General features: G+C 36.8%; 2 protein-coding genes across 8 annotated transcripts in view; one reads left to right on the top strand and one right to left on the bottom strand.

Annotated features, from left to right (window-relative positions):
• Positions 1-296: 296 nt before the first annotated feature.
• Positions 297-11,878, bottom strand: ANKRA2 (ankyrin repeat family A member 2). 6 transcript variants are annotated; one of them, XM_023729525.1, is made up of 11 exons: positions 11,495-11,878; positions 10,205-10,237; positions 9,473-9,535; positions 8,779-9,164; positions 7,777-7,935; positions 5,367-5,432; positions 3,321-3,418; positions 2,772-2,897; positions 2,423-2,489; positions 1,632-1,712; positions 297-852 (listed from the first exon to the last, which is right to left on the bottom strand). In XM_023729525.1, exons 4-11 carry the CDS (start codon positions 9,065-9,067, stop codon positions 797-799), a joined length of 942 nt encoding a protein of 313 aa, XP_023585293.1. In that variant the 5' UTR covers positions 9,068-9,164; positions 9,473-9,535; positions 10,205-10,237; positions 11,495-11,878; the 3' UTR covers positions 297-796. The 6 variants fall into 6 exon arrangements, with proteins under 6 accessions (XP_023585293.1, XP_023585295.1, XP_023585294.1 ...); XM_023729527.1 differs by lacking the exon at positions 9,473-9,535; XM_023729526.1 differs by lacking the exon at positions 10,205-10,237.
• A 184-nt stretch (positions 11,879-12,062) lies between these two features.
• UTP15 (UTP15 small subunit processome component) overlaps positions 12,063-20,155 on the top strand; it is a 16,135-nt gene continuing 8,042 nt past the window's right edge. The window contains exons 1-5 of one of the 2 annotated variants that reach the window (XM_023729523.1): positions 12,063-12,164; positions 16,954-17,126; positions 18,315-18,407; positions 18,526-18,710; positions 19,699-19,877. In XM_023729523.1, the coding sequence (XP_023585291.1) occupies positions 17,037-17,126; positions 18,315-18,407; positions 18,526-18,710; positions 19,699-19,877 (547 nt within the window). In that variant the 5' untranslated portion in view covers positions 12,063-12,164; positions 16,954-17,036. Of the gene's footprint in view, positions 12,165-16,504; positions 17,127-18,314; positions 18,408-18,525; positions 18,711-19,698; positions 19,878-20,155 lie in introns of those variants that run through there. The other variant, XM_004374501.3, reaches the window with a different exon arrangement.

Raw genomic sequence — 20,155 nt, 5'->3', positions numbered from 1 at the left:
ATTCTCTTCATTCTCCCTTGCTCACAAAGGGATAAGACCAGTGGAGTATCTTAGATGGCTGCTCACAGGCTTTTAAGACCCCAGATGCTACTCACCAACGTAGAATGTAGAACATTGTCTTTATAAACTGTGTTATGCCAGTTGAGCTATATGTTCCCTGAGACCATGGTCCCCACAGCCCTCTGCCCAGCAATTCAGTCCCTCAAGGAGTTTGGACGTGTCTATGGAGCTTCCATGACCTTTCCCTGTACAAGTTGTGCTGATTTCCCCAGTATTGTGTACTGTCTCACCCTTCACCCATGATCTTATATAATTTTTAAAAAGCCAGCATGCAAACTCACAGAAAAAAGTGCTTTATTTATAACATCATTTTATAAAGAATCACACTGTGCATTTTTTATTTCAACAATAACATTTGTTTTCTATGGATTTATAGCAAACCCTATATAAAGTCAATGAGTTAATACAAGAGTGAAGATGAATAGGGTGGAATAATTTCTGAAAATATCAAATTATAGCACTCGATATAAAGACTGATAGCTATCTGTACCATAAAAATTTACATGCCACAAAACATTAATTTATAATGTAAAATATGCAGTAAAATATATTATAAAAAAAGCATCAACATTAATTTTATTAAAAACCAGTGAATTACTCAGAGGAATATTTATTAAAACTTACTAAAAATCAGTAAATATTGCAACTGAGGTAAAAATTTATAAGTAAACAAAACTATAATTTATTAGGGCCAGAAGTAAGGAAAAGGACAGACAACATTTTCTGACAATTATGTCTATTCCTTGATATTTTGAAGCAGCTTCAATAAATGTGACTCAATAACCTGTTGAACTAGAACAGATAGGTAGTCAAGATCACTGCATATTGATTATAAAATAATTAAAAACCTATTAAGTTTAACTTAACATTCCCAATTTTATTCTAAAATAAATTTACTTCTAAGTACTATACATTCATAGTCTGAGGGCAATAACGCAACACAACCCTTAAATAAATTTCTAGAAGCTAAAACTTAGTCTGCTCCTGACTTTGTGACTCTGTCCAAGTTACTGGACTTTCTGTGACTTGGTTTCTATATTTATGAAACAGAAGGAGAGTCCAAAGTACAAGGTATTCTAAGGGATAGAGAAATTGCTATGAAATGTTAAACACATCTTGTAAATAAAAACCCACCACTGTCAAGTTGATTGCAACTCATAGAGACCCTGTAAGACAGAGTAGAACTGCCCCATAGAGTTTCCAGGGCTGTAGATCTTTATGGAGGCAGTCTGTCGCATCTCATCCCTGCAGAGCAGCTGGTAGGTTTGAACTGCCGACCTTTTGGTTAGCAGCCGAATGCCTTACCCACTGCTGCAACCAGGACTCCTCATCTTGTAAATAGGCAAGCACTTATCTTCCAGTGACTAATTATTTGGGTTGGTAAAAAGTAACGAATAACAAGCTCATTTTTAGATTTTATAGGAATTTGTGGACTTTGCCCATAGTTAAATGCGTATGTCAGGAGTTAAGTTAGCAGCCAATGTTTTATGACTACAAGTGATGAAAACTGGACCACTGTACTATTTATAAAACTTCACTGAAATAAAAATCTGGAGTTCTAAAATACTTACCACTTCTATAGCCCAGGGCTACGGCTAAATCCATAGAATTATATCCGGAGTCAGTTTCAACTGTTGGGTCAGCTCCATTTTCTATACCAAAATAGAAAAATCTACATAAATAAAATAAAAAATTGCATATGTTTGTCTATTACTGGCTCATATGCAAATAGCTGAACAGATTTTTAGCAGATTTGGTATGTTAGGGATGGTCTAACAAAGTACAGTGCACATGGGGTGTGCAGAATTCACTTTGGTGGGTTGGAGGGAAGACACTGCAAACAAAAAGGCATCCTCTACAGCAGCTACAGCTAATAAACAATTAAAAACAAAACTTATGCATAAAGACACTGTGGATAGAAAAAACAAACAGTGGATTCAAATATGACTCCCCAAATGAAGGCAACAAGGGCAAATGCTCCAATTGTAGATGACAGAACTGCTCCTCACGTGAGCAACTCTATGGTAGTAGGTGTTTCAGGGGTGAATAGCAGCAGGGATTTAACTTAACAATGGTTAAGTACAATGGCTAAGCGCTTGGCTGCTAACTGAAAGGTTGGTGGTTCCAACTCACCCAGCGGCTCTGTGGGAAAAAGACCTGGAAATCTGTTTCCCTATAGATTACAGCCAAGAAAACCCTATGGAGCAGTCCACTCTGTCACATGGGGTCACCGAGTTGGAAATGACTTGACAGTACCTAACAACAACGATTCTTTTGTGTAATATCAGGGGAGGCCAGGTTTTAAAAAATAAAGTCCTCATCCATGACATTTTCTAAATAAATTTCACTTTTATATGCTTACCCAAGAGCATTTTTACACATTTCACATGATTTCCATGCACAGCATAAAGCAAAGGTGTCCCTCCATTCTGCAAAAGGAAAAAGTAATTCAGAGTTTTTTAGGGTTAGCAAGATTGAAAATTCAATGCTGCTGTGACAAGTTTTACTAAGAATTGGGCATCTGAAAGTAGTTTAGGATACTTTTAATAATTTGTAAAGGATATTTAAGTCAGAACTAAAAATTGAGGTTATGACATTAAATTTTAATTTTTCTTCCAGGTGTTTAATACAATTAATTATGTTCCCCCAATACCAAATTAATTCTAGAGTGGTCTTTTTTTACAGCAATTTTAAAATCAGTACAGACTCACCCAATCATATTCATTTATATCAACTCCACAATCAAGCAGCATTTTCACAATATCTGTGTAGCCTTTACTACAGGCCAATGACAGTGCACTCTCTCGACCTTTTCCTAAAAGCTGAGGATCAGCACCCTGGGGTGAGGAGTGGAGATAAAACACTTATCAATTCATTTAAACAAGAGTACTTAAGTCAGATAATGTTCTGGGTTAATAAAAAATAATGCAAACTTTTATTCATGGATGATCTTGTTATCAAGATTGTCTGGATGCCTTCTATCTGAATGCTAACATCCTTTCACTCTGGAGGCAATCACATCTCCTCCATGAGGCCTTCTATAGGGCTGACAGGGCTTTCGTACCCACTTTCACTGTTTCATGTCTGATTAGTCTTGCTTCCCCAACTGGATCCAAGTTTCATGAGAACATGAAAAACGTAATTTTTTTTTTGTATCCTCTACCATTATATCTAGCTGGCTGGAGATACAGAAACTTTATTAAAAACTTCACTAAGCTTAAATAACTATACATATACATTTTCTGAGGCATTTTCCTTACATTCTGAAGTAGAAATTCTACCACAGCTATTTGCCCGTGTGCTGCAGCCCACATCAGAGGAGTAAATCCTTCTTCATCCGTGTGATTGATAACATTTTCTATTTAAAAGAAAAGCAATTTTTGTGATCTAATTTAACAACCACATATGAATAGTACTATGAAAATACTTGCACGCTAAAAAGTAGATTATATCATTTAATGACTTGACTTTGTGCCAAATTTTGTTCACTGAACTTCTATTATTATTTCAATTTGCCGTCTGAATATATTAAAATGTGCCTCAATGTAAATGGCTGAGTTCATACACCATATTATTTAGAAGCATAAACTACCAGACATGATATAATGCTGGGGAGAAGAGAGTAACGAAACACTGGACTCAGAATCAGGAGACCAGAGTTTGAATCCTGGCTCTGTTACCTTCTTGTAGGGTGACCCTGGGCAAGTCATTTATTTTCTCCAATAAACAGATAAATACCTTACCTACCTCAATGTGTAGTTGGGAGGATGACAATACAACTAAGATTATATGATAGCCCTTTGTATTAAATAAATTCATTATGTTATTACAAAAAATTCCAAAATATTATTAAATCTATCTTCTATTCTATAGCTAATATTGCTGCCTTTGAATTTCTCTCATTCTTATGGTTTGCTAACACAATGTAATGTGAGTGAAGACTGAATAATCTGAAACACAGTACCGTGCAACTTTGCCTTGAACCACATTTTATTCCCTAGACTCAGCCTACTAGTTATATAAGCTTTATAGTTTTTTTCCCTAAATTTATTCAGTAGATTGAGAACCAAAGCTCTAAATATTTATAAGAGAAATATAATGATTATGTAAGTCTTTCTTGTAAAAGAATAACATGATTTAAAAAATAAAACTCTTTTAACATGATACTCTGTATTCAATAAACAATGTTGAGGTAACTGGCTAGCTTTTTGAAAAATAAAAATAATGGTCAATCTTTACTCCATTAAACCAGAACAAATTCCATATGGTTCAAAAACTGAAATGTAAAAGAGAAAACCACAGAAGTTCTAGAATAAAACATTTATAATCTTGGAGAGGGAAATTCTTTCTAAACAGGATCTAAAACAGAGATCACAAAAAATAAATTTGCCACTTAAAAAATTTTAAGCTTCTATTTGAAAACATTATAAATGTCGTCAAAGGAAAAATGACAAACTTAAGACAAATAAGTGCAACATAAACAACAAAAAGCTAACTTCCTTAATTTACAGTTTATATAAATCAATATATAACAAGCAGTTCACAGAAAAAGAAATTCAAATAGATCGTAATTTTAAAAACATAAATGAAACAACTATGAGGTACCATTTTTCACCTATTAGATTAGCGAAAACTAGAGTCTGATAATATCCTGTGTTAGTGAGGAACTGGGGAAGTAGAAACTCTTACTTTAGTGTGAAGACAAGTATCTGACAATATATAAGTAAAATTAAAAATTCATAAACCATTTAACCCAACAAACCTCCTTTACCCCCAATGGATATACTTAAAATGAATGCCAACACGACTGTTATTTAACAGCAACAAAATGGAATCAACTACCACCAGAGGACTAGTTAAAAAACCACAACATAATGTATGTATATACAATAAAATGCAATATTGTAGAACCATTAAAAAGAATGAAGTAGACTTTTAGATGTTTATATGGAAATATCTCCAAAATATTAAGTGAAAAAAGCAAGGGGCAATGCAGCACGTGTGATATTTTCCCTCTTGTGTAAATAACAAAAAACACATACAAACGCTCATGCATAACCCAAAATAGAAATATTTTCTAGAAAAATGGTCTGAAAAGATAAGAACTTGTAAGTGTTTGCTTTCAGGGGGAGAAAGATAGGGTGGTAAAAGAAGCTGTAACTATTATACTCCTATTAGGTTATCTGCCTGGTGGGATTATGCAACTATTTGCTTTCGTCTTTATACTTCCTTGCATTAAAATAAAACAATAAATAATAATTCCTATTAAATTTGTTTTACATGAAATTTCTAAAATAGAGTATTACCTTGTTCAATACGAGCAGCCAGGTAGAGCATCTCCCCCTGAGCAGCCAACTGGTGAACAGACAAGGCTGAAACAATACCATAAAATATTTTATGTACATCTGGAGGGTACACTTGCATCATTCCATGGTTCATATTGTTAAGCAAGTTTATTTTTCAGAACAAAAACTATCATTTTACTGTTTTAAAATACAACTTAAAGAGCATGCTAACATTCTGTATTTGAGAATTGACTTTTGTATGTTCATTTAAGATAATTCTGACACCTGCAAATTGCTATTTTCACTTTATTCCAAAGAAATGATTTAGATAACTTAATTTTTAAAATGTTATCACTGTATCCAAACATCTGAGGAATACAGGTCTAAAAGATACAAACACTCCTTTGTTTTTTTTATTGATTGAATGGACTGAAGCCCTAAATATCTTTATTTCAAGATTCCATGGGTTCTTCTTAACATTAGGAGTAAAGATGTAAATGGAAAACTGGCCTTGAGGGTAAATTCTTGAGTCTAGGCCTGTTGTTGTTGTTGTTCGATGCCGTGGAGTTGGTTCTGACTCATACCAACCCCATGTACAAGAGAACGAAACACTGCCCGGTCCTGTGCCATCCTCACAATTGTTGCTATATCTGAGCCCATGGTTGCAGCCACTATGTCAATCCATCTCATTGAAGGTCTTCCTCTTTTTCTCTGACCCTCTACTTTACCAAGCATGATGTCCTTCCCCAGGGACTGGTCCCTCCTGATAACGTATCCAAAGTACGTGAGACAAAGTCTTGCCATCCTCACTTCTAAGGAGCATTTTGGCTGTACTTCTTCCTAGATAGATTTGTTCATTCTTCTGGCAGTCCATGGTATGTTCAATATTCTTCGTCAACACACCATAATTCAAAGGCATCAATTCTCTTCAGTCCTCCTTATTCATTGTCCAGCTTTCGCATGCATACGAGGCAACTGAAAATACCATGGCTTAGGTCAGGTGCGCCTTAGTCTTCAAAGTGACATCTTTGCTTTTTAACACTTTAAATAGGTCTTTTGCAGCAGATTTCCCTAATGCAATACATCACTTGATTTCTTGATTGCTGCTTCCATGGGCGTTGATTGTGGATCCAAGTAAAAAGAAATCCCTGACAATTTCAATATTTCCTCCGTTATGAGTTGGAATTGACTTGATGGCAACGGGTTTGTTTTTTTTCAGTTTATCATGATGTTGCTTATTGGTCCAGTTGTGAGGATTTTTGTTTTATGTTGAGGTATAATCCATTTTGAAGGCTGTGGTCTTTGATCTTCATCATAGCGACACCATGTCTACGTCTATTTGTGCCTAATTAGCTGTGTGACCTTGCACTAGTGATTAAATATTTTTATCTGTAAAAGGAAGGATATGAACCAGATGATCTCTAGGTGTTTCTTTTCAGCTCAAAAATTCTATGGCTGGAATATTTTAAGATAATCTCTCTACTTTAAAATAACACCAAACAGGTATTATTCTATGAGATTTCTCCTTAAAAATTAGATCACTTGATCCTTGACTTCAGTGATATGACTGGGTACCCATAATACAGAAAGGAAAGCATTCTGGAGGCACATACAAATTTATGCAAGAAATGGCCAGTAGGTGGTGGGAGTGAGTCACAGGGGAAGACTTCCTGGCTCAACTGCTATAGCATACAGTTCAAGCATCAGGAGTGATTTAGTGTTCCCAAAGTAAAGATATATATTTTACCATGTTTTAGAATATAGAAATATTTACATTATATTCTCACTTTGGTTACTAACATCGCATTGCTGCTAACTGGTTTTGTTATCTCTCTCTTATTAGCATACCCATACTTACAGAATATTTTCTAGTTTATATAAAAAAACTTCATTTTATTTCCTCTAGAACGAGTCTACTTTTTAAATTGTGGATTCAAAGTTTTAAAAACTGTGGTTGCACATTCATATTATATTCAAATTCAAAATTACAGTAGAAATCACTCCGCTTTCTCTCTAAAATCATTTGTTGCTTAGTGGTCTAATTTATAAGTAAAATGTGACATGCTGTATACAAGAACACAAAAACACAAATGTCTTAATTTTCACAAAGTTCAGAACAACTCGTTGTTATAGTAAAACTACAAAGGTTTTTAAAATTAATCTTTCAATTTGTATTTGCTCTCAATAGAGAAACATTAAACAAGAAATACCAAATATACAACAGTGTTTAAGAAAAAGTTTTAAACTATACAGTGTCACTATGAGTCAAAATTGACTCGATGGCAACAGATTTGGTTTGGTTTTTATTAGGATATCACTTAAGTTTTCAAAAGGAGAATATGCATTTAATGAAAATGATGTTTCAAAGTCAAACTCTTGAAATAATTATATTAGTAGTACTTATTTTAATATATCAGTGGCAAATACTTACAATTTGCTAATAGAGGTGTGGTAGAGACCTCATTTCCTCTATGTTTGTTGGTTAAAGTAGTTGACTGTTTTATGGGTGAGAAATGCTTTGTTGTAGAGGGAGTGTAGACATGCCTTACTTGAATTCCCGGAGAAGGAGATGTATGGATGTTGCATTCAGCTAAGTAAAATAAATAAACACATTTAAATATTTTAATGACAAATCATTTCAATAAAAGTTCTAAGTTACTGTCTGCATTAAAAACAAAATACGTAAGTATAATAGCTTCAACTGTTTATCAAATGAAGTTAAATTTTTTTTGCCGTAAGTTTATAGCAACATCGAGGAAGTTGCAGGAAAAAAAGGTATCAATCTTGAGCAATTTTATTCAGAGGGATTCATTATTTAACAGATCATTACAAAAGTAAACCTATATCATGATGAGAGATTTTACTGAATTATGAAGCTAATGCAAATTAAATATTCATAGATAGGGAATATTAAGCTAATTCATTTCTAAAAGGCACAAGGAACCTTTTTCTCCTATGATTTTAAAAGGAACAATAAGGAACTAAATTGGAGAGTTTGTAAATAAACAAAGCTTAGGCAAGAAATTAAAAAACAAAACAAAACCCAACATATACTTCCTTTCAAATAGGCATTTATATATAATCTGAAATTATTTGGAAACCCTGGTGGTGTAGTGGTTAAGAGCTACGGCTGCTAACCCAAAGGGCAGCAGTTCAAATCCACCAGACGCTCCTTGGAAACCCTATAGGGCAGTCCTACTCGTCCTTTATGGTCGCTATGAGTCGGAATCGACTTGGTAGCAACGGGTTTGGTTTGGGGTTTTTTAAATTATTTAGTTTTGGTTTCTACGAGATTCTAGAAAATCATATTAAAAGATGACTTCCAAATTCTTTTCCCAAACTCAAAAAATCTAATGATAGGAAAAAACAAAACAAAACAAACAAGAACAAATAAACAAAACCAAATGCAGGTATTTATACCATAACTTTCAACCTTTAAATAGGACAGATGCCACCTCCAGGTCAGAGTTAACCTGATCTTGAATATTTTTACTATCCTCTTCATTTAAGGACTTCACAAATCGAGAACACACGTTCATATCAAATCGGTTAGGCAATATGAATTTCATTCCCATGGCAACACCCTGAGCTGATCCTTCTTCTGAGTTTGAGTCCAGCGGATGTTCTGTTTTAATGTCTGTCATGCCACTTAGACTGTAACTGCTGGGACACTCTTCTACGATCAGCTGGGCTCCAATATCCAGATTTGTTGACGTAGCCATGATTCAACCGTAGTTTCAATAATTAAAACATTACTTCATGATTTCCTCTTGGTTTTATATCCAGTGTATTCTTGGAATTTGAGTATTTTTTTTAAATCTGAAATACAATTAAAAAAATTATAAGTACTGTATCAACTTAGGTAAAAGTACCAAAGATAATAATTTTCAATCACATATCCAAATAGATGTCTCTTTTAAGCATCCATACATAATAGAAAGCACACAATGTTCAGAGATAGAGAAACCTGGGTATGGATCCAAGCTTCACCATTTATCAGCTGTGTGAACCTGTACAAGTTACTTAACATCTTGTTAAGTAAAAAAAAAAGTCATATTTGCAGAGGATACCACCATTAACTTCACAGGATCCTGTGAGGATCAAATGAAGTACAGTAACATTCTCACCTTTCTCACCTCCATCACTAGGTTCCAACATATTTTAGTAACCTTTCCTCTTCTTTCATGTACCTGAATATTGCCAAGTAGACAAAAAATCAAGCTAACAATGAAAATAAACTTTTATGTTAAAACTTTAACCTCTTACTTGGAGTTCATATTTAACATGCCATATTTACATAAGTGGCTTTCACTTTGAATTTAAGAAAAGATATAACTCACAATGTACCCAAGTTTATTAACACGGTTTTCTGTATCTGTGATTCCTAAACAAAGCTTTGGTTCTGGAGAACTGAAGATAAATTTATCAGTTTTTATTCAGATCAAGTATTAGCAACTTAATATAGGCTTTTATGGAAAATAAAGTATATAGATTATGGACTGGAATCCTTTGCCTTAGCATCTCTAGGACATTAAGGTCAAATTAAAATTTTTGGATCTCAATCTTTATAGTATTAAGAAATAACTGAATAGTTTTTTTTTTCAAATATGGATTGTCAAGACATGAACTCAATAAAAGCTAACTCTCAAAGCACAGATGATAAGCACATCTTTCACTGAATCATTTATTATTCTTTTTAAATGAATTTTTACTAAGTTTTCTAGCACTTCCCTATGAACCTTAACACAATTTCAAGAGAAGTGTCATTACTATACCTAAAATTGCTTCTAAAGAAATGAAGAAATCCAAGATATAAAATCACCTAAGACGGGAAAAAAATTAACATCCAGTTAACTTACTCATGTTAGGATTTATTGCTTCTGTCAGAAATTCTGAGAAGGTGTGGAGTGTTTTATAATGGGAATTAAAAGAGAACAATGCATTAGGATCACAACAGAGCACCATTTACAGTTTTTTAAAAACATTTTCAAAGGTTGATCCCTTAATGACCCTTTGAGGAGGCACAGAGGAGGAAAAGGAAGCGTCATTAAAATAAGCAGCACCACTAAACTAATCCAAAATGTTCCCGGGAGAAAAAGTTGAAGAAATAACAAATAATAAGAATAAAAACTAACATGTACAAAGTTAATACGTATTAGCAAAAGGAAACAGCTAAACCAGCAGAACAAGATTAGAAAATGAGTTAAGTGATTCAAGTGGTGATGGAGGTGCAATGCAGAGGTCCATGGGCCCTTAAAAGGGTATTGCACAACGTACAGTATTTCCTAAGGAAGAACTATCTCGATGAGCCCTCTACCTAGGGGTGGGTTAAGTGCATCCTACATATATCTCTATGTTAGCATTCTACCACTCTCTTGAAAAAATTTCCACAGTGCTCAACAAACATTTGCTGATTAGATATGGCTGTTTATTTCCAACACTACTAACCAGCTGAGCAACCCTGGGCAGATAAATCTTAAGTTTTCTGTGACTTATTCTATTCATCTATAAATATGCTTCTCTAATACCATTTTCAGAAACCCTGGTGGCGTAGTGCGTAAGAGGTATGGCTGCTAACCAGAAAAGTCGGCAGTTTGAATCCACCAGATGCTCCTTGGAAACGCTATGGGGCAGTTCTACTCTGTCCTATAGGGTCACGATGAGTCAGAATCGACTCGACCGCAACAGGTTTTTTTTACGAACAGGAATATTATTTTCAGCTCTAAACATCTTCCATGTTATAAATCGGAGATTATAGATGGGATTATCGGCCCGCAAAGTCTTTGAGGACAGAACAGTAAATGTGCTTGGTGGGAAATGTAACGCTTATCTTGACACTACCCTAGCGATGAGATGCGAAGTTGACCGGTAAGAGGAAATTTTGAAGACCAGAATGTGAAAAACAGATGATCAAAAAGAGGGTGGTGAGAAAAAGAGTTAAGGCCAAGGATAGCTAGGTTCATCGTGATCTGTCAGAGCCCAGGGATGAAGGGAAAGATGGTCCAATGAAATAAAGGGGGTAACTGTGCTAGTCCCCTTCCTAGTGGATGCTAGTAACAGGAGCTCCCCCCGGCCCGCCCCGGTTCTTCCTACTCTTGGAATTGTATTACAAGAAGAGCAAGGCGCTATAAAAATGAAGGATGCCTCACAGACGACAGGTGTCCGGGCGTTCCAGGACAGAAGCCGGCCAGAGGGAAGACTGTCGTAGGGCAAGTCCGAGCTGTCGCCACCGACCAGCTGCCCGAGAAGTCCCAGCACGGCTCCGATACTGACTGGGAAGCGGAAACACTCGCTCATCCGCGGCGGGAGAGTCCCAGGGACAGGGGCGGGGGTCCGACTGGGTGGGAGCGCAGGGCCTCGCGACCACCTCCCGCAGAAGAGAGTGAGTCTGGCCTTTCCATCTGCGGCCACAGATTTCACTACAGGCCTCAAAAGCCTGGGCTTGTTTTGGCCGCGACGTCACTTCCGAGTTCTTCTTTGCCCTTCTGGCAAAAGACGTTCGGCATCTTTGCAGCCGGGCAGACTTCCAGTTTTTTCCCGCCGCTACGCTGTGCAGTATATACTGCCTGTGTACTAGAAAAGTAAGGTCATCTCAGTTGATAGCTCTGGGTCACTAGAGAAAGATTCAAGTCTCGTCCTGCGGCTGCACTTTCTTCTTCCCATCGCTCCACCCACCTGACAGCCTCTGCGTCATCCGGGCTGCGCGTCTCGTCATCTTCGCGCGACGAATGTGCCCTTTCCGTACGCGGTGTGTCATGGCGGCTCCATAGAGGGTCCGCGTGAGTGAACCAGAGCGGTCCAGTGGAGAGCCCGGCGGAGGTAGGTGAAGGAAGCTTCCATCGGTCCTTCCTGTGGTATCTGACATGTCCCTTTGGGGCTTCCCAGTTTCCGCAGGATAATGGCTAAACTCCTTAACCGACTTCTTGAAATGCCCGCAATTGAGCTTGACCTAGATTTTTCTTTTCTACAATCACACCTCTCCTACTGTCCACTGTAATCTGCAGCTTTCTAACACAAAACTGACAAATTTGCACATCTGGCTTTGCTTATGAGGTTCCTTCAGTTTCAAATGGCCGCCCCCTTGCATCCCCACTTCCCCAGCCCTCCCCTTCCGGTTTTGCGCCCATTTTAAGTGGTGAATCTGTCGAACATCCTCCAAACCAAAAAAAAAAAAAAAAAAAAAAAAAAGCTCCATTGCGGTCGAGTCGATTCCCGCTAGTGGAGACCCCATAGGACGGAGTAGAACTGCCCCATAGGGTTTCTGAGGAGAGGCTGGTGGATTCGAACTGCTACGTTTTGGTTAGCAGCCGAGCTCTTAACCACTGCGCCACCAGGGTTCCTTCTGAAATGGTACAGGTCTTTGAATCTTTCCGGGAGCCTTCCGGTTAGAATTAAAAATCTCCGTCATCTGAGCTCTTAGCACTATGTTCGTTACTCATAGCATTTATTTGATATTCTGCATTGTATTGCAGTAGTATGTTATTCATGTATTCCCAGTTTTTCAGGCTCTTTCCTCTCCCCGATAATTTTCCTCTTACTCATTTTCACGTGATTTCTTGTCTCCATGCCTTTGCACATTGCCGCCCCACCTCCCGCCCGACCCCACCCTTCCCCACGCTGTTCTTCATTGTAATCTGGCAAGCCACTGCTCCTTACTTCCCGCTCTAAAGCATTAAATTATTCTGTCGGGCAGTTAGGTACTCCTTCACCTTAATACTGTATAATAAGGGGCAAAGTAAGGCCTGGAAGCCAAATTTGACTCGCTACTTGTTTTTGTGTAGCCGGGGAGCTAAGAATAGTTTTTTACAGATAACATTTGCAACCTGTTTGATGATGGAAAACACAAATTTTGAGTCCCAATTAAGCAAAATGTTATCTCCCCCAAAAGAACTCTATTCGTATTTAGAAACAAAAGATTGTACTTGTTATACTTATTTTTATTTTATTCCATCAATTAAAAACTTGGAGAAATTTCTTTCTTGTTAGATAAGTGCCAGGAGCCCTGGTGGCACGGTGGGTAAGAGCTTGGCTGGTAACCAAAAGGTCAGCAGTTGCAATCCACCAGCCCCTCCTTGTAAACCCTGTGGGGCCACTGTACTCTCTCCTATAGGGTCACTGTGAGTCAGAATCAACTGGATGCCAATGTGTATATAAGTACCTACGTAACATTCTTCATTTTGCCTTTTGGCCCATAAAGTGTAAATGTTCACTCTCTGGCCTTTTACAGTAAAAGTTTGTTGACTCTATAGCATTGTTCAGATTATAGACACCACTTGAGATTTTAATTTGGTATTTTCCTATGGAACCTAGCGCAGTGCTTCCTTTCCTTCTTTCCACATTCTTTGAGAACTTTTTATCTTCCTGACATGAAGTAATTCAGTTCTGTTGGGGAAAAGATTTAAAGAGAGCATTACAATACAGGGTGATTTTGTGCATTGACAGAATTATGCAGATTCAAACAGGACTGTAGAAGACTAGCCCCTGACCTAGTCTAAGGGATCAGAGAAGGTTTCCTGGAGGACATGATCCCTGAGTTGAGCCTTATATAAGTAGGAAGTAAGTTGAGAGAGGTCATTCCTGGCAGAGGGAACAAAAGAGCAACACTGAGGCAAGAAAGAGCTTGGTGTGTTAAGGGAACAATAAATGGTTGGAAATGACTAAAGGTGAGGCTGAAAGGTAGGCAAGGGCCAGATCTCAGAAGACCTTACATCTTATGTTAAGGAGCTTGGACCTTATTTTCTGGACAGTGTTGGGCTTTGTAGCAAAGGCAGATTTGCTTTGTAGTTAGATAACTCAGGTGGCTATTTGGAAGATGGACGGTGGAGTCCAATCTCGGAATGATGTTGCACTATTTCAGTAGACAAGAGGGCATGAATTAGGACAGTGGAAGTAGGAGGAGAGAGGACATGAAGTTTAGAAAGATTTGGGAAGTAAAATCAGCAGGTATTGTTAACTATTTGGATGTTAGAATTGACGAGGAAGGACAGCCAAAGCTGATTCCAGGTTTCTAGCTGGTGCCAATCACCAGCTGAAAGAATACTGGAGTATGCATTTTATAAATGTTGAAATAGTGGATAGCTTTCTGTGGGAACAGCTTCTGCTTTTCCTGCTTTTAAGTAATGTCCAGTGATTTTAGAGGGGTGGGATCCTGGGAGTGGAATTGAGAAGCCCGTACTTAATGGTAAAGTCCTGGAATTGTCTAGGGTTTCTTGGGAGCTTGCACTTGCTATTTTCTCTGCCTGGAATGCTTTTCTTTCAGTTAAGTGTGTGACCTGCTGCCTCACTTCTTTAAGTCTCTGCTCAAATGTTACATTATCGGAGACAACTTCCCGGACCACTCTGTATAAAAGGAATCCCATCTGTGATTTTCTGCTCTTTTTTTGTTTTAGGACTTCTAGTTACTACATGATATATAGTTATTTATTCTTTCTCTCATGCCTCCCACCCCTGCCCCAACAATGAAAGCGATACAAAGCCAGGGATTTTGTGAATTTGGTTTTCTGCAATAGCCCCGGTGTATCAGTCACAATCCCTGTGCGTGGTGGTGAGCTGGACTTTTTCCTCTCATCCCCTCTTTTTAAAGTCTCTGTAAACATTTTTTTAAAAAGGAGCTATACTAGAGCATGTCTACAAAAATTTTTGTTATATTTAAAATTTTATTATTCATACTTTTAACCCCAACACAAAATGACCTCTAACCTCCTTTGTGAATGTGAAGCCTTGGGCAGATGGTTCCCTCCAGGTGCTGCATCCCCCTCCCCCATTGTGATTTACAACTCTTGTAAATGGAGAAGTGGTAAGGAATTAATTAGATTTGAAGCATGTTCTGAAATTTATTAGATCTGTTGGAGATATGGGCTATGTTACATTTAATTTGCCCATCTAGACTAGAATCCTGCCTTTTGCCTTGAAGGTTGCTTTTATACAGACAGCATAGTAAGAAGATGAAGATACCTAGTATTACTTTATCAGGTTGAATATTAAGTTATTTTAGAATTTTGATCCCCATGCACAAGGGATCGGATCATTGTGATTCATAGGGTTTTCATTGGATGGTTTTTCGGAAGTAGATCACCAGGCCTTTCTTCCTAATCTGTCTTGGTCTGGAAACTCCACTGAAAACTATTCAGCATCATAGCAACACGCAAGCCTCCACTGATAGATTGTGGCAGTGTTTGAGGTGCATTGGCCAGGAATTGAACCAGGGTCTCCACATGGAAGGTGAGAATTTTACCAGTGCCCGCAAAAGGAGTATCAGAATAATTTAAATTTATCTTCAAGGAAAAACCAGTTCACTTCACTGGTTTTTATAGTTCATTTTTCATAGAAGAGCCACTTGCATATTTGGAAACATAAATGCATATCATGTCACCTACTTTGCTTAAAATGACTTGGTGGCTTCCAAACATTAGAATTAAATCTCAACTTCTTGCCCTTACACAGGAATCTCCGTGGTCTGATTCCTGTTTCTCCAGCTGAATCTCTGATCATCTCTCCCGAGCTCAGTGTGTTCTAGCTGCATGGACCGCCTTTCTTTTCTTGGAACCAGCCAAATCCCTTCCTTGACTCCAGGACTTCGCTCTTGTTTTTCTCCCAAGTCTCTCCTTGACCTGTGCTTCCTCTCACCCCAGAGTGGCTTTTCCTTTCCACTGTGTCTAAAGCAGCCTTTGCCAGCTCTCATTGCTCTGTTAATATCTTTCGTAGTACTTATTGCAAAAAAAAGTGTTTTCCCCCCTTTTAATCATTGATTGTCATTTTTTTAATCAAAACAGCCTTTTAAAATATGTCACATCTACTTATTTTGGTGTTACTGATGCACTGTTTTCAGGCCTTTAGGAATAGTTAATAAGTAGTACCACTGGAATCATCCCCCTTTATCATAGTACCTACAATTGAGTCTCTTTTGCAATTGAATAGTTCTGAAAAGAAGTTTTGGCTTAATTACATGGTAATTAAAGGTTTGAGTTCATTTTTATGTTATTCTGTTACTTTAATACTTAATTTCAGAATTGCTTTATTCCTGTTTCCTTCCCTACCTTTTAAGTTAATTAATGTGAAGCTTCTACATTTGAACATTAGCTTTTAATTCAGTTTTATTTTAAGCTTCTGCATTAGGCTATTAGCTCTGCTTTCTTTCTTGGCTTTTTTAGGCTCTCAGAAAGCCAGGTCCCTAGACTATACTATTATAGGTTACATTTCATCTTAAATTAAACTTCAGGAAAATTTTGTTCTTGCAGTTTCACTTAAGCTTTCTTTTTTTTTTTTTGGTTTGGTTCAAAAAGAAAGCTCTATGCCAGTGTGCTTCTCTCTGTTTTGAGTACCAGGAGGTGGAACCAGATTTATTCCCAGTGTTGTAAACTGGTTAGTGAGGTGTGAGAACATTTGTGTGCAGCCTCTGTATACAGCTGAGCCGACTGCAGAATGGCAGCCCTGATTTGTATTCTTCTTGCTTCCTTTAGATTGTCTCGTCTGGGTTACGGTTAAATAGCTTATTAGTCACTAATCTAAAAGCTACCACATAGCCTTTTGAAAAAAGGTAGAGTGAAAACCATAATTATATGTACATGATTATCAATAAAATGTGTATATGAAATATTTTCTTTTTCAGAATTAAGGCAGAATCTCTGTAATTATTTCTAACATCAATTTCAAACTATTGGCCATTGGACAACAGTGCAATTATATGAAATCATGGCTGGTTATAAGCCTGTAGTTATTCAGACATATCCTGTACTTGGCGAAAAAATCACTCAAGATACTCTGTACTGGAACAACTATAAGGTAAGTATGGGCAGCACTGGGAGAGCAGTAACTGCATTTATGCCAATTTCTCCAGCATATGTTAATACTTTGGATAATGAAACAGAGAACTAATAACAAAAAAAATCTATGGGCAGTTTATAGTTTGGATGGATAATTTAATATCTGATTTTTTGTTTTTTGGAATTTTTCTATAAAAATCCATACTGCTTAATCAGTTTAACGATACAAGTGCCCAGTACAGAGAAGATGATTGATCAGTGTCAAATGAATTACATTTTAGAATTTGAGCCTCATACAAGAAGATTTTTTTTTTGCCGTTCTTAATCTAAGGAAGAAGTGATGTAAAATTAATTATTCACCCATTTATAAGGAGGGAAATTGGTATAAACTTTCTGGAGGGCAATTTCATAACATTTATCATGATTAAAAAAATACACATACCTTTTGACTCTACAGTCTCAGCTTGGAACTTCCTCAATAAATATACTCCCAAAAATATGCTAAGATGTATGCATAAAGATAGTCATTGAAGTATAATTTGTAATATCAGAAATCTTGAAAATCCTGTATTAGTATTGGGTCCAAAAAAACCAAAAACCTACTGCCATCGAGTCGATTCCAACTTATGGCAACCCCATAGGGTTTCCGAGGCTTTAAATCTCTACAGAAGCAAACTGCCACATCTTTCTCCTGCAGAGCTGCTAGTGATTTCGAACTACCGACCTTTTGGTTAGCAGTCCAGCACTTTAACCACTGCGCCACCAGGGCTTATCCTTGTAATGAATGGTAATCTATTGCTCATATGAAAAATTAATTAGTATGTGTTATTAAGTGAAAAAAAAGCAAGATGCAGAACGGCCTGCCTGGTATGATCTTTGTGTCAGTTAAAAGATACATAGATAAATATATGCTGCTATAGGCGTAACTTTTTTTATTTTTTCCTGGAAGGAATCACAGAAGACTCAACAACTGAAGAGAAAAAGTGTGGTGTAGCTTTCTATTTACTTTTTATTTACTTTAATGGCAAGAACAATAGGCTGGGTAATGGGATTATGGACCTTTTGCTTTTCTTCGTACTTCTATATTAAATACAACCTAATAAATGTTAGAAAGGACAAAAAGAAATGGTCTGTAAGGGATAATGTAATGCTTAAATTTGTCTTGCCATTGTAATTCTGTTAATACTATGTTTTATTTTTCATTAAGACCCCTGTTCAGATTAAGGAGTTTGGTGCAGTGTCAAAAGTAGACTTTTCTCCACAGCCTCCATATAATTATGCTGTCACAGCTTCTTCAAGGGTAAGCATAATATGAAATTTCTTTATTTTTCTTTTGTGTGATTTAGATTTACTACTGATCTTGAGCCATCTGGTGAAATACTATGTTTTGAAATACTGTGTTTTTTATCTTGTGATAGATTCATATTTATGGCCGATATTCCCAAGAACCTATAAAAACCTTTTCCCGATTTAAGGACACAGCATACTGTGCTACTTTTCGACAGGATGGTAAACTGCTTGTGGCTGGCAGTGAAGACGGTGGAGTTCAACTTTTTGATATAAGTGGGAGGGCTCCCCTCAGGCAGTTTGAAGGCCATACAAAGTAAGAGGCAATTGATTTTTGTGTGTTCCTTTGTTTTGTCTTAAGGTCTGTTCTTTCTCTGAGCTTTGATTAAAAATAGAGGGCAGTTAGTTCTATGTACCTGTATGTACTTTATTTCCTAGTTCTTCTAAGATGGGGTGCTTAACCTGGGCCCTATGGTCCCCTTTATGATGCTCATGAATTCCCTGGAATTGCATGTAACATTTTAGGAAGTGTCAATTTATCTAGGAAGATTTTTTATAGTTTTCCTGAACTCTTCACCTGTGATCCAGTTGAGGTTATGAACAGTTGATCTAAAGGCACCCTCACAACCGTAAATGAGAACTCTGTAGGCCCAGACTATCTTAGAGGTTCGCTTTTTGAAGTCAGATTGGAAGGTGGAATTTCTTTTCTTCTTGGATTTGTAATATTTTTGCCCGTTAATAAACTGGATGACCAGGGCAATTTTATTTTATAATTTTATTTTCAGGATTACCAGTGTCTTTGCTGAAATTTGCTATTAATGTAAAATATCAAGTGTCCTTTATCATATATTATCAGGGTGGTCTTACCCCATCAATGAAATATTTAAAATATAGCAGAAATTCACTAACATGATCCTACTTAGTGACATGACTTTTTAGAATTTATTTTTTTTAAACTACCCTTTTTGAAACTTTTAAAAATAAAATGCCTTTGTTCTAGCATTTAGAACATTAATTTTCATTAAGCAGCTAAGTGAAATTGCTAAAATTAGAAAAATATAATCGTATGGCTGCTATTTAATATTCTTACTAGCTTCATAGTGCAGGGGTATTTAAATTTTTTAATTGGCTTGGGGGTAAACACCTGTTTTAAAGGTTTTCTGTTTCTTTCATGATTTCCACCTACAATTATTGCTTGAAACTGAGCTTTTTTTTATGTTATCTGGGAAAAGCAGTGTTTTATGTTAGAAGGTGCTAGAAATATTTTTTCTTGCTTTTTTATATACTGATCCTTGATCTTTCAGAGCAGTTCACACAGTAGATTTTACAGCTGACAAATACCATGTGGTATCTGGGGCTGATGATTATACTGTTAAGCTATGGGATATTCCAAACTCCAGAGAAATTCTGACATTTAAAGAACATTCTGATTATGTGAGGTGTGGATGTGCTAGCAAACTGAACCCAGATCTCTTTGTAACAGGTTAGTGAACTCTTTTTTTTTTTTTTTTTCTCCTGACATAGATAATCTTACTATAATATACTTTAATGTTGCTTTGGGATTGTTGTTGTTGTTGTTAGGTGCTGTCAAGTTGATTCCAACTCATAGCTACCCTGTGCACCACAGAATGAAACACTGCCTGGTCCTGTGCCCTGCTCATAACCGTTGTTATGCTTGAGCCCATTGTTGCAGCCACTGTGTCAGTCCATCTCATTGAGGGTCTTCCTCTTTTTCGCTGACCCTGTACTTTACCAAGCATG

Source organism: Trichechus manatus, unplaced genomic scaffold (assembly GCF_000243295.1).
Source record: "Trichechus manatus latirostris isolate Lorelei unplaced genomic scaffold, TriManLat1.0 scaffold00029, whole genome shotgun sequence".
Lineage (NCBI taxonomy): Eukaryota > Metazoa > Chordata > Mammalia > Sirenia > Trichechidae > Trichechus > Trichechus manatus.
Note: the sequence above shows the minus strand (reverse complement) of the source record. Positions and strands in the feature narration are given on the sequence as shown.